At 50.7% G+C, this 13,252-nt stretch overlaps 5 protein-coding genes across 5 annotated transcripts; 2 read left to right on the top strand and 3 right to left on the bottom strand.

Annotated features, from left to right (window-relative positions):
* Positions 1-3,629: 3,629 nt before the first annotated feature.
* J4E82_008034 (uncharacterized protein) lies at positions 3,630-4,707 on the top strand (the record flags this gene model as incomplete). The annotated part of the gene is made up of 3 exons (XM_051734273.1): positions 3,630-3,699; positions 3,737-4,078; positions 4,169-4,707. 3 exons carry the CDS (start codon positions 3,630-3,632, stop codon positions 4,705-4,707), a joined length of 951 nt encoding a protein of 316 aa, XP_051585980.1.
* Positions 4,708-5,250: 543 nt separating this feature from the next.
* Positions 5,251-6,080, bottom strand: J4E82_008033 (uncharacterized protein; the record flags this gene model as incomplete). The annotated part of the gene is made up of 3 exons (XM_051734272.1): positions 5,251-5,478; positions 5,536-5,830; positions 5,911-6,080. 3 exons carry the CDS (start codon positions 6,078-6,080, stop codon positions 5,251-5,253), a joined length of 693 nt encoding a protein of 230 aa, XP_051585979.1.
* Positions 6,081-7,408: 1,328 nt separating this feature from the next.
* On the top strand, positions 7,409-8,059 carry J4E82_008032 (uncharacterized protein; the record flags this gene model as incomplete). Its single annotated transcript, XM_051734271.1, has 1 exon — positions 7,409-8,059. The coding sequence occupies one exon, from the start codon at positions 7,409-7,411 to the stop codon at positions 8,057-8,059; it is 651 nt and encodes a 216-aa protein (XP_051585978.1).
* A 19-nt stretch (positions 8,060-8,078) lies between these two features.
* On the bottom strand, positions 8,079-9,368 carry J4E82_008031 (uncharacterized protein; the record flags this gene model as incomplete). The annotated part of the gene is made up of 3 exons (XM_051734270.1): positions 8,079-8,087; positions 8,193-8,232; positions 8,314-9,368. The coding sequence occupies 3 exons, from the start codon at positions 9,366-9,368 to the stop codon at positions 8,079-8,081; spliced, it is 1,104 nt and encodes a 367-aa protein (XP_051585977.1).
* An 889-nt stretch (positions 9,369-10,257) lies between these two features.
* Positions 10,258-11,924, bottom strand: MFS2 (MFS siderochrome iron transporter 1; the record flags this gene model as incomplete). The annotated part of the gene is made up of 3 exons (XM_051734269.1): positions 10,258-11,189; positions 11,245-11,493; positions 11,549-11,924. 3 exons carry the CDS (start codon positions 11,922-11,924, stop codon positions 10,258-10,260), a joined length of 1,557 nt encoding a protein of 518 aa, XP_051585976.1.
* Positions 11,925-13,252: the final 1,328 nt, after the last annotated feature.

Below are 13,252 nucleotides of genomic sequence, written 5' to 3'. Positions count from 1 at the left end.
CTGCGCGTCATGATGGCGGTTCGTAGCGACCCTTTCCAAGCCTTCTCATCGGTGAAGTCTGCAAGTGCCGACGCGCCTTGCTCTCGCATTCTCCCTTTCGGCTTCTAGTCTTGCAGGTCTATTCACAGGTAGCATCGCGGGCGCATCAAAGAAACTATATTGTTGTAAATGTGTTAATAGCGAGCTGGACGGATCGAAAAGATAGAGACAAGATGTGTATGACCATTGCAACGAATTCTAACGAAACTCATTGCAGTAGTTTCTACATACGGCCGCGAACTAGACCCTCAACGGCTCCTGGCGCTCGTCGGAAGACCATCGTTTCTGCGGAGATTCATGGATTTTCAATCTAGTGGTCGGAATATGCCAGGGTTTAGCTTGCTTTCCATTGCTGACATGCCGGATTTATCCCTGGTAACTCGGTTGTGGGAAACGTTTAGGCATAGCGACCCAAGCCAAGACAAAAGTATGCACGTCTCGGCGCTTCAATGTTGATTAAGGTCAGTTCTAGGTCATATGCATCCACTCCGTCTCCGATCAGGTTGGATACTTTGACCCCGACCACGTCCACGGCCTGACCTTTGGCCGGAGAGACGTTTCGAGACTCTGAGATCGTCCAGGTACTGGCGTCTTCCACGTCAACGGTGGAGACGTCAGTACGCTTCGAATCAGATGTCTCCGATCTCTCCCCTCAACCTCCGTTTGTGTATCACATCATCAGGGCGTTCCATGCATACAACCTTTGATAAAATGCCGCAGCCAGTCATGATCCAGTGATATACTGTCTCGGCGTCGGTCCGTTCGGACATCTTCGTATGCGACATCGGCATACCGAAAGTTGCCGGTTCTTGACTGCCATGCTCTGCGACCCTTCTCACCGTTCATGGCCTGGGTGCCGGACTCGTGGCTCGACGACATTGGCCTCGTTCTACCCAGAATGTCGACTGATTCTCCAATTCGTGTGGGTCCAGGAGCAGAGCCGAAGCGCAACTATCCGTCCATGTCTCCGTGCTGACCATCATGGACGGATAGGTATAGCGATGCGGATGTGGCTAACCGTTGCTGCAGCACGCCGGAGGTTACCCCGATGCGGAGTGTCTTTCGTTCGTTTTCGCAGAAGAGGGTTCGTTGAGACGTTATGAATGTGTGCAGATGCGTGAGACTCGCAGATGTCCTGGTCTATTATGCAGTGCCGTCCCGGCAACGAATCCTGCATATGCTCATGGTTCGACAAAACGCCACAACCAGATGGCGGCAACTGCGGCGGGGAACTTTGACGCGTACAACCACAACGTCGACCCATATGTTATCTCGTGTTCGCGGAATAGAGCGCAGAGAACGTGTTCTCGACCAGCGTACATAACCGACGTGTTTGTGTATGAAACGTATGAACCGAAGTTCGTCGATCTATAGAGCGTTTGGTTCTCTGGCTTGCGTGCATGGCGCACGCCCTAACCCCACCTTTTCCCAACGGTTCCACTTTATCGCCCTGATCCGGCTGGAGATGGACGGCCATTATCATCATAACCGCGCACTGCGCGGCTGTCGTTATTATGTTCGGAGCTGGCGACGCAATGACTCTAGGTATTCTTTGGGACCGAGGCGGCGATTTGCCGGTTCAGCTGGTCCCTAACGACCCACTGCCTATCAGGTGCCGCGAAAGCTTCGAACTCTATCGTGCCTCGAGGACTGGCCTTCCTGGCTGCGCGGCCTAGCATAACAACATGTGCACTCAATTTTATGCCGCATCTACAACACTTGCGGGCATGTAGTAGTTAGCTAGTCGCACTTGCAATCTCGGCCATCACTCCATCGTCAGCTACTGCAGACTGCTGCGAGCCGCCAGGAACCGAAGACTAGGCACACGCTCGGATGGGGAAAGCAGAGCCTCCTGCTAGCTGAATCTAGTTGCACTGTATACAGGATCGAATCACAAAACCGATTGACGCCATCTTATGCAGGCGGGGTCCCACCTGCGTGGTTCGGGAATGCCAGGTGATGCAGGTCTCAACACAGCCGCCAACCGCACGTCAGCAACCCACCTTCAGAGTTTTCAGGAACGTCCTGCGGTCTACTGGAGTGGCATGACATGCGCCCGCCATCCTCACCGGACGAGCCGAATCATCAAAACGAAAAATGACGAACTGTGCTCACGGCCACAAAGGGATGGTGTTCGCGTGAGCCGCCAGGAGCGCGACGGGAGCCTAAGCATCGACCACATCCGGAAATATCTCTACAAGGTTACTTATTGGATGCAGATTAACTTTACCCTCTTTGATATGCATTACTCCGTAGTATACAGACCCGTCCCGATTGTGAGCGATTGGGTTCACCAAGTTGCCACTCTATGTTCTTTCTTTGACGCTCGATGCAGGGACCCAGCTAACCTACCGAGCCCTACATGCAGCGACAACCAGGGGTTTCGTCACCCCCCCTCCAACGCGTCTGCATCGAGATGGAGTGGACCCATTTCCTGAAAGCGACGATAGATGCAGTCACATATAAGTCTAGACTCGCCAATCGGGTCGCAGATCGGCCTGGGGATGGATAAGTATCCCTGCCCACACTAACTCAGCCACTCTTCTTACCGAGTACTAACAAGCTTGTCGCTCCTCGCTCTTGAGCGGCGGAAGCAGGGGCATAAGTTCCCCGAAGAGCTGAAATCTCACTAGCTGCCTAGTCTAAATCGCTCTATCGAAGGACGATTGTGCACTGGTAATGACACCAGCCGACTATTCTTGCACGCGACTGTCGCGGTAGAGCTAGTAAAATGCAAGACCCTCTGACAGCTCCGTCATCACGCACAACATGTTGCCTGATGCTGGTGCTGGTGCAAATGCGGGTACCACTTTTTGCCTTCACCTGGGTGCTGGCGTAACCGGCTCGTCTATCATTAGTTGGAACTTTCTTTTGTACGTCCTGCTCGCTTCCTCACCTTACCATTGGTGACAACTGTATCGCTACTTCTTTCCACCTTTACTTGCTGCACGTCAAACCAGGTACTGGAGCGACTGTACGTTTGCTGCAACGTGAAACGCCACCGGATCACGTAACTCCTAAAGTTCTACACTTCTTTTTAGGCTGGCATAGTTGGACGATCCTACATCTTGTCTTACTTGAGCCCTTCTCCTTCCTCTGCGTTCAGTCTTCAAAGAAGCTCCATACCCTTCTACACACACACACCTATTACCGTTATCCGACACATAGTAATAGCCACTCCTCCAAAGCTATGGACAGACCACAAGTCTCAATACCACCTGTGAGTAATTCCTACCATATCGCATTACAGCCTCACATATACTGACCCGCAAACGCTAGGCTGCGAATATCCTTGGTGTACGTTTCTCCACTTCACCCACGTTCCCCGACTTGCTTGCTTGAGTCATGATACTGACATACGATCTTCTCGTTCTGTAGACCCTCGGCACTGGTAAGTAACCCCGAGAACTTTTTGTGGCTAAAAAGAACCTATGCTAACTTGAGTAAAGTGTATGTAAACCCCCCACGTCAAGCCCTTGCTTAAAACAAGGTGGTTGCTAACTGTCGATTGCAGTTGTTGGTGTATACAAATCATCCCACAGATATGGACAAACTGGCGGCGGAAGAGCACAGAAGGCCTTCCTGGCACCATGCTCATTCTCTGGTCGATATGTGAGACTCCTCCGCCCCCCTCCCACCTCCTGCTCATCCTCGTCCGAGGTAGGAAGAACTAAGCTGACCTAAAAAAACTACACAGGCGGCGTGCCATTTGGTGTCTACGCAATTGTCCAGAACTTCAACTTTGCTCTCAAATTCCAACCTCAAGCCTTCGCCTCCCTCACCTTGATCGCATGGGGTCAAACGCTCTACTACCACAACAAATGGCGTGTCTGGACCGCTACTCTCGCGACCATTGCTCTGGCTGCTAGCTTCGGTATCATGGAGCTCATTCTCATTCTCACCCTGCGTGGGCCATATTCCCGAGGCGTCGAATGGCCTATGATGTTGATGGCTATTTCCGCATCCGTCATCCAAGTCATCGGTCTCATTCCTCCGTACTTTGAACTCGCGAAGAGGAACGGTCGCGTTATCGGCATCGGTAAGTAACTTGCGCGCCTTTTTGCTTTGTCATCCTCGTTCCCTCGGTACGTTGAAGCGCTTGTACTAATGCTCTTCTTCTGCGAAACAGACTTTTGGTTTCTAACCATCGATTACCTCGGCGCCTTCTTCTCCCTCATGGCTGTTGTCGCACAACAGTGGTTCGATGCCCTCGGCGCCAGTCTCTACATTGCGTGCATGGCCCTCGAAACCGGTATCTTCGTTTCCCAGGCTATCTGGCTGTGGCGCGTACGCCATGTCCGCAAGGAGGCGAAGAAGGCGGGTAAGACGTACGATGAGTATGTCAAGGAGAACCAGGGAAAGAAGTTGCCGAGGTGTGGAAGTGAGGAGACATTCGTTGATGTCGAAGCGGGTGCCGGAGGCGGAGGATGTGAGAAAAAGACAACGACGATTGGAGGTGGGGAGTATGATGCGGGCAATGAAAAAGCCGACGTGAAAGCTTCCACGACACGAGAGGAAGGTCGCGATGCGACGATGGCGGATGCGACACCTACAGCGACATCGCCATCGACGCCGACTCCGATATTTGCATCGATGACGAGCGCGACATCGTCCGAAACACTCCAGACACCACCGGCTGCTGTCTTGAAGTCCAGCACATCTGGCTGATCGTTGTCGTTCCACTTGTTTTCTCTTTTTTTTTTTCCTGATTGTCTTGGCTGCTTTGCGAAGAGCGGCAGGTTCCTCTCTCTGTTACTTCATGTCCCCTGTACGATACCTCATGATGCGACTACGGTGCATAATATCCCCCTTTTATTTCTTTTCCTCTTCGTCTTCGACGAGTAAAAGCTCTGCCTTCTCCTCTGGCAGGAGATCAAAAAAGCTGTTTTCGGTTTGTCCTCTTCTTATAAAGGTCGTCGTTGATTGGGCGGACATCTTTCATTGGCTTTCTGGTGGGAGGGCTAGGGAAAAGCGGGGTGCGGGATGGTATGGCACGTCACGGCTTGTACGAGTAGGAGTGCATGACTAATAACACGGTTACTCTGACATTGCGCGACGGTTATGCAAGCTAGTGAAGTCTCCTTTCCTAGTATGACAACGCAATAGTTTACTCATGTCGCGACTCTGCCATGTAGGTTCCTCACATCAAGCTGACACAGTAGTAAGTGACCAGAACCGATGATTGAAAGTAGTATTCAAGGACCATCTACACTACTCCTTCTCCATTTGAGCCTTGCCTCGCTGCTCCTTGTTCTCAGGACCAGGACGGTTAGTAGACACGGTACCCTTGAGTTTGGCAGTTTCAGCAACACCTTCACCCTTCTTGCTCATCTCTGGCTGCTTGGAGATTTGAGAGCTATGGTGAGTGTTGCCGTTGGAAAGACCCTCCTGCTTTCCAGACATGTAGTTGAAGCTCCTGGGCTTTCCACGAGGATCGGACTATCGGTAATTAGCATTGGTAACAAAAGAGGGGGAGAATATGTTCTTCGAACGAACCGGATCAGCCACGTCTGGGGATATCGCGCCTGGGTTCATGGCTTTTGACGAGTCTTTTGATGAATGGCCTCTTAGACCTATATCTTGATCGGGCCTGCCGGCACCTGGTGCACTGGGGTCGTCCCCCTTCGTGATCCTGTGGCTGCGCATGTTTTCGTCATTCTCGCCTACCAACTTGCCAGGCTGTGTCGGATGCGCCTGGAGATTTGCTTCATGGTCGCGATGCGACAAGGGACGTAGGTCGTTGCTGAGAGCGAGATAGATACCGCCGACAGCCAGACCAAGACCTGCCATCCTAAAAATATACGTTATTTGAAGCTCAATTACCATTGCAGCAATCGGTTCATGCGAACTGTTACAACGAGTTAAACGTACACCGTCACATCACTGGTCTTTGCTTCAGGGTTACTGCCCATGCTGCCTATTGTCCTACGTTGAGCACCATTTTGCGATGGATGGAATCGGAAGCTACGAGGGCATTTCGTGGCCTGTTTGGTGTTTGCAGCGGAGGCCGCACGCAGCTTTGCAAAGCGAAGTGGTTGCATTGTGAATTAGAGGTAGGTGTTGATTGAACTGAGCATGGCGGAATGATTGGTAGTTATCTTGGTGACATTTTGAAACTTGGTACTAGCTACATCAAGTTATCGTCAGAGCGCGACAGATCATGCGTCATCGATTCCCCGGAGTTATCGCCGTCAACTTGGTAAATTAACAACGCAGCACGGGCGTCACTGAGCACCAGAAAACGTGACTGTTTAGGATTAGATGGTCAATTGAGGCTTTTGGGTGCATGCAGACGTATGTCTGTTGAGGGGGTTGGAAACTGAAGTGCAGGTTAGGGTAGTGGTTACGTCACATGTCGTTCACAGTGAGCCAGCAACGACCAGCTGCCGACTCACCACATCTAAAACTTATACAGAATCCATGCACAGAAATACTTCTGAAGATGGAATATTGCAGACCAAGAAACAGATGTCGACTGGTGGTAATGTGTCCAACAAGCCACCTCGGGAGCGAATCACAGAAGCGAGCTAACCAGCCATCACACGCGACGCGTGAACACACGCTTGAAAAGCAACAACAAACTTCCTATCCATCCAAACAATCTCATGCTCAAGAAATTTCCTTTTCGGTGGTCGATTTGGCATTGATGCAGGCTAACATGACATTGTCTGAGCAGTATTCCCCTCGTACAACGCTCCATACACTACCTTACGCCGACGACGCGGCGACTTTCCTTCCACAGCGCCATACTCCTCCAACAGATGCGAAACTCTAGCAACTGAAGAGAAGAAGTTGCGTCTTCCGATCGTAGGTAGAGCGTCCGTGTCTTTTATACGACTCCTTTTCGCTTCGGTTGTGACTGGAAGAGCTTCTCCTGGGAAACCTTTTGGTGTATTACAAGACGAGCCGCATTATATAGTCAACGATGCGTTTTCCGTGACATTGCGCATCTCTCTCAACGAACAGATATGCACCACCCCTGCACTGGCTTCGCATCGTGGACAGAATTAGCCAGGTGTGTGTAAATCAGCGTACACTCGCCCCGTATTGATCCTTCACACATACTTGGCACAACTTGGCGAACTCAGCGAGGCGCAGGCACGTCTGCGGTCAATCAGGACTAAGCCTGATGCTGATTGGGCGGTGTCATCCTTTTTGGCTCTACCACGCCCTATTGTTCGCTTCCTGCTAAGCGAGAAGGTATGTCTAAGCAGAAACGAAATGTCGTGCTTTGTAAGTGTTTTCAGGTAGCCCGTATTTAGCTATTATAATATGAAGACTCTACGTCTCGTCATTGATCCATAGTCACGACTATCGATTTCTGTACTCCCAATCAACGATATCCTAGTCTGAGCATCCATCCATCACCATGACCTTACACGAAGTTCGATTGTTTCACTCCCCAGGGTCCTGCAGTACAGCTGCCCATATTCTGTTGAAAGAGTCCGGACTTCCTTTCTCGACTGAGGTTATCAATGTCATGCAAGGCTTCCCCGCTGAGTTTCTCCACCTCAATCCAAAAGGCCGAATACCTTTCCTGCATATGGATGGCGAAACAATCACCGAGATGCCAGCCATCATGACCGCCATCGCGCAACTGGTTCCCGACAAGAAGTTCCTTGGAAGCACGAATCTTGATATCGTGCGCTCTTACGAATGGTTCAACTTTCTTGCCGGAGATTTGCATGCGCAGGGCTACTTCACCTTCTTCCGTCCTCACTATTTCATTGACGACGAGACTGCATACGGCGAGATACGTAAGAAGGGCCGAGGAAAGATTGAGAGGTGTTATACCATCATCGAGGAAAAGCTCAAGGGCGTGCATGCAGTGGGAAATGCGTTTTCGGCTGTGGATGCATATCTTCTGCCATTCTATCGCTGGGGTAGTGCGAATGGGTTTGCGATGAAGGAGAAGTACACGAAGTACACGGCGCTGGTGGAGAACCTCGCTGCCATGGAAAGTGTGAAGGCGGTTTGCAAAGCTGAAGGTATCGATCCGATGCTTGGGGAACGACACTAGTTGTAACTTGGCAGAGTCGCTATGTGTGCTGAGAATTAGCCGAAGACGAGAGGGTTGTTGAACAACGAAGCGATAAATTGTAAACATAGTTCTTGAGTTGATAGTGGGAAACCTATAGCTGTGAAATACATACTAGCGAGTATTTGGCATTAGAGCTGCGAATGTACTGGGTTCTGATAAATGCTAGTAAGTTCTAGACAGGGTCACTGCCTGATAGCTTTGCGATATCAATAGCATTGGCCATCCTCTCGTACCCATTATTGTTAGGGTGAATCCCATCTCCACTGTCATATGCAGGGTCTAGCTTGGCTTCATCTGTCTGGGCGGGTAAAGTGGATGCCATGTCGAAGGTAGCATCAAACAACTGGTTTCCCTCTCCAGAAACCCAGTCGTTGACGATCTTCCGTTGCTCATTCTGTTCTTTTGTGTAACCGCCTGGTAGGATTGTAGTTCCAAAAACCTTTCGGTAATGCATTCTTGCGTTCTGGATGATCTGCTTCAATCCGTCGATAATGGATGCAGCATTGACACCCGCTCGCAAATCGTTTGAGCCAATGTGTAAGATGAGATCCGTTGCTCCGGATTGTGAGGCCAAATCCCATTCATAGCGTACAAGTCCGGCTTCACCAAGCATGAATTCAGGAATACGTACCCCGCCAAGTTGGCTAAAGTTTTGGTTGTCAGAGCTCGTGAGTTGATTTCCAGAGAGCCCTGCGTTGATGACTGCCATATACTGTGATCCACCTGCTTCTTTCAGACGGCGTGCGAGATAGTCGGGCCAGCGTCCATTCGTGTTTGGAGTCGATCCAGCTCCATCTGTAGTAGAAGATCCGAATGCCACCACAGCGTTCAAATGCGTCGATGCCAGTACATCAATGCCTGTAATAAGCCACCATGAACTTGTTGATAATGGGTACTCCATGGAAGAAAGTTCAGCGGGGAATTGAAACGGTTCCATAGAGGAGATGTACGAGGTTTGTGATGAGACCATGTGACCCGTAAGAGCATCTCCCTTCTCGAGACGGAAAGAGATGGCGAGAACACTGAACGCTTCAACATCCATGGAGACTGGATCACTGGTAACATCTGCGCCAGCATCCAGCACGACATTCGTCTGCCCACTGAACATCAGCGGCACTGAATGGTTGCTAACCATAGGCCCATGGATAGATCTGGCAACGAAGACGTCGGCGAGCGTGACTGGTTCGTTTCCGTAGCGATTAGACAGCCGTAATCGAATGGCTTGACCAGAAGCCTTTAGGTGGACGAGTTGTCGGAGTCCACGGCCAGCCAGTCCTGCGGACAGCATTCGTTGAGGCGCGGCGTACCACCCAGCAACCCAAGATTGAGGAGAATTTGCTGACATGCCGAAATGAAAATAATGGTGATATATCGCGGCTAGCAGGCGAGGATGCTACTGCAATGGGAGTGCCAAGTTTTAAAGTTAGGAAGAGAGTCATTTTGACAAGCAAGTAACGGTCGGATATAGATCAAGGGCCGCGCTGCCGATGAAGAAAGACCTATTGCCGGTCGCAGCGGGAAGTCGTTGATCCGTTCCCGTCAAGCTAATAACGTCATGATATGAGTTTTGCCTTCCGGTGTTGCTGGCTAGCTTAATTGTAGGAAGAGCTCTTTTGGAGCACCCCAAACGCTATTCGGCGCACCCCTTTGTCTCCTGAATGTATGCAAGCTGAATTGAAAAACTCAACCGGTTCAGGCGCGAGAAGTTTCCGGAGTGTTCAGCCGCGCTTCAATCATCGGTTGCTGTAGAAGGCTGGTTCCTACCACTGCGATAACGCATCGGTGCCCCGGCCCCATGTCGGTATGCCGGAGCCAAGCACGTGGCATCTAACTGCCCTACCATATCAACGGAACATCGATGCAATAGCTTCCGAAAGCTGAGCGCTACTACCGTAGTGGAGTGTTCAGGTGCTCTTCATCGGAATGGGTGCCTGATGCAGATTAATTGTATTATTATTATGTGTGTAGGTAGTTTGCATTAAATAAGTATCTTATGTGTTTGTTGTCTAAAGGCCTCTCAACCTTTTCCTTTCCTTCTTTCTTTTCTTCGTGTTCCTCTAGTCTAATTGCCCTTGAGTCTTTTTAATTTCTATATTTCTCTACTAAACTATCCGTGTTGATTAAGTGGATATCGACCTGGGAGAAGCGCAGGTGATGACTCGCTACCGACTTTAACTTCATTCTTTCTGCTGCATCCTCTCTAGGAACTCCGCAGCCTCCGCAGCATATTTACAGCGCTGACGAATGGCAGGACCATACTTGTAGAATAGATAAGGAAAGGGCAAGCAAGCTAGCGACAAGAATGCCGGAACCGAAGATGCCCAATGTATGCCCAGGTTTTTGTACATATCGCTAGTAAACAGCGGGAATGCAGCGCCGAACAGCGATCGGAGTACTGAGTTGGCAGCAAGTGCAGATGCCGCGTAGATAAGGTATGCGTCGATCAAGTAATTCATGATCGAAAGGAAGACAAGAACCATACTGAAGCCGAAAGGCACGCTCGCTATGATGCTGACAATCCAGTGAATACTCGGTCCGTTGGTCCAAGCGAACCAAAACAAGCCGATGGGCATGACAATTGAGCCTAGTATCGCGGGTGGAAGTCGAGCTTCTGGCGGGGCGACGCCACCAGGCGAAGCGTCAGCGACCTTGTTGTAGCGCTTGTTGTCCCATATCGAGTAGGCAGTCGCTAGAATCATGCCAACAGCTACACCCAAGAATGCGAGACCACCAATGCCTTGAGACCAACCGCGACCTTGTTGGTAGACGATGGGGAAAGCGCCGAAGAGCATATACAGCGTTCCGTAGACGACGGCCATGTATAGGGATAGGAGGAGAACGATGGGTTCGCGGAATAGCAGTTGCCATGGACGAATGAGAGCGGTCTTGAAAGCCGTGCCGATAGTTTTGGTGCCTTGCTCGGCGTCGGATTTGCTCTTGTACACTTGTCCGGTTCGCTTCGAAAGGGCTGCGGCACGCTTGCGAAGCAGGACTGGTGCATAGGTTTCGGGGATGAGAAGAGTGTAGAGGATCCAGAGAACACCAGTGAATATAGCCATGACGCCTTCGATCCAGCGCCAGCCGATGGTCTGGCCGACAAAACCACCAACTGTTGCGTGTCAGTCCTGTACTAAAATCTCGTCTCGGACCTTTGAAGCACTTACCAATTGGACCAATGACAGGTCCCAGCATCGGAGCAGCAGCGAAGAGACTCGTGGCTAAACCTCTCTGAGATGCAGGAAACATGTCTGCAATGACACCGCCAGCATTAGTCAACGGCGAGGAGCCAAAAGAACCAGCCAAGAATCTCAGGATAATCAGAGTCTCGATGTTCTGGGCGCCGGCGGCACCGGCGTTGAAGGCAGTGAGAAACATGTATGTACCAAAGAACAGGTACTGACGTCCGTACAGTTCTGGGCAGTGTTAGCAACCTGCGAGTGCAACTTGTGAACAGCGCGAGACACTTACCACTTAGCGGCGCCCATGCTAGCGGTCCTATAGCGAAACCTAGGACGAATAGCGAGATACCCAGCGTACCGACGATCTGTGAAATTTGAAACTCTCTGAGGACCTCAGCAATACCGCCAGAGTATGCAGAAGACACAAAGGCTACCGCCAGCGTTGCGATTGCGACAAGTATAGTGATACTCCATTTCATCGTAGTCGAGTAGTTCATCGGATTTACTGGGTCATTGTCGATCCAGGTGACCAGGAAAGGGTCATCCTCGGTGCCTGACCCCCTGTAAGGATGGTTGATAATATCGTCGTTGAGGGCTCCCTGGTCAAAAACCCGTTGGAGATGAGGAATAGGGCCAGAGCGGCCGGCCTCATGGTCCTTCTCCATCGGACGTCGATCGAAGATTTGTGTGTTGAATGAGTCTATTATCGGCGTTGTTCGGTAGGGGTCCTAGATGACGCTCTGTGCGGCTGTAAGGATAAAGTGAAGACTGTTGATCTGCAGACTGCCCAATAAGGCAGGCAAAAGAGAGTATATCATCTACTCTCACATTCTCCGTTTTTGTCCGCGTTATTGCGTGTCTGTCATCTTATTTTAGTTATCAGGAATTGGTTGCGACAACTTAAATCCGACCATCCGCTTTCGCATAACCACACCAACGTAGGGCTGAGAGCGTACGTGCTTGAAGCTGTAAAAAAAAACGGCGTAATGCTCGGATATTATTGTGATCTTCGACAGTCGACCGTAGACGAAACATTCTCCGATATACCTTTTCGCATGCGCCGTGTACAGTCGTGGAAGTGTCGAATTGTTGTTGTTGCCCCCGGACGGTCGATGTACCTCCGTAAAGGGCTCCACATGGCGTTCCCGACTTGCTTAGAGCCGCATCTACTGAGCGGACCATCCGTTTTCGCCCCACTCCGCAGGATGACGGAGTTTGCACCTCGATTACAAAAACTTCTATGCTCCGATACCCAATGGTAGATCGGCTCTGGACTGCTCGATATCGAAGACGCGAAGATAGCGCGACGCCACAAACCGTGATTCTGGGAGATTAATGACCCCTCGAAACGGATGCGCTTGCCCAGGAAGAAAGTTGGCTGCCAGATGCACACGCAATAGTATTTGGTGCATCCGCGACATCGCTCATACGGTCTCCGATATGTCGAACCCACGCGAAGTCACCGAATACGATACAGACCAGAAAGCTCATGCTCCCCATACTATGGCGCCATTCACCTAGGGAGAATACCCTCTTGCTCGCCGTGTCCGCTTTACCAACCACGCGTTTCACTATTCACGACTCAAAACCCACGAAGGCCAAGATTGTCATGACAGCTGTAGCAGGAGCTTCACCTACAGCCGGGCTCGATCACTAAGCAAGCTGGCGTTATGCGAAGAAAACGCGACCTTAGCAGCGTGAGATCGTGGGAGTAGCTCTAACATACTTGCGATAATGATTGTTGGGTGATTCCACGACCAATGACCTCGCGGTGGAAAACCCATTTCATCAAGCAAAAGACGCAATGGTTTTCGATGACTGTCTTTGAGCTCAAGATATCTCTAAAGCTCACTGGTCGCGCAGGGATAGCATCTCGACGCGACGACTGAGTAGAGAGTTTGTCTTGGCTCTCGTTATTGCGATTGTTCACTCTTAGCAGCGATTCTCAGGATCTCGTTGACACACGTTGAATGCGGGCATCTGTCAAACTAGA

This window comes from Alternaria postmessia (assembly GCF_024291825.1).
Source record: "Alternaria postmessia strain BMP 2775 chromosome Unknown scaffold_60, whole genome shotgun sequence".
Classification (NCBI taxonomy): Eukaryota; Fungi; Ascomycota; class Dothideomycetes; order Pleosporales; family Pleosporaceae; genus Alternaria; species Alternaria postmessia.
Note: the sequence above shows the minus strand (reverse complement) of the source record. Positions and strands in the feature narration are given on the sequence as shown.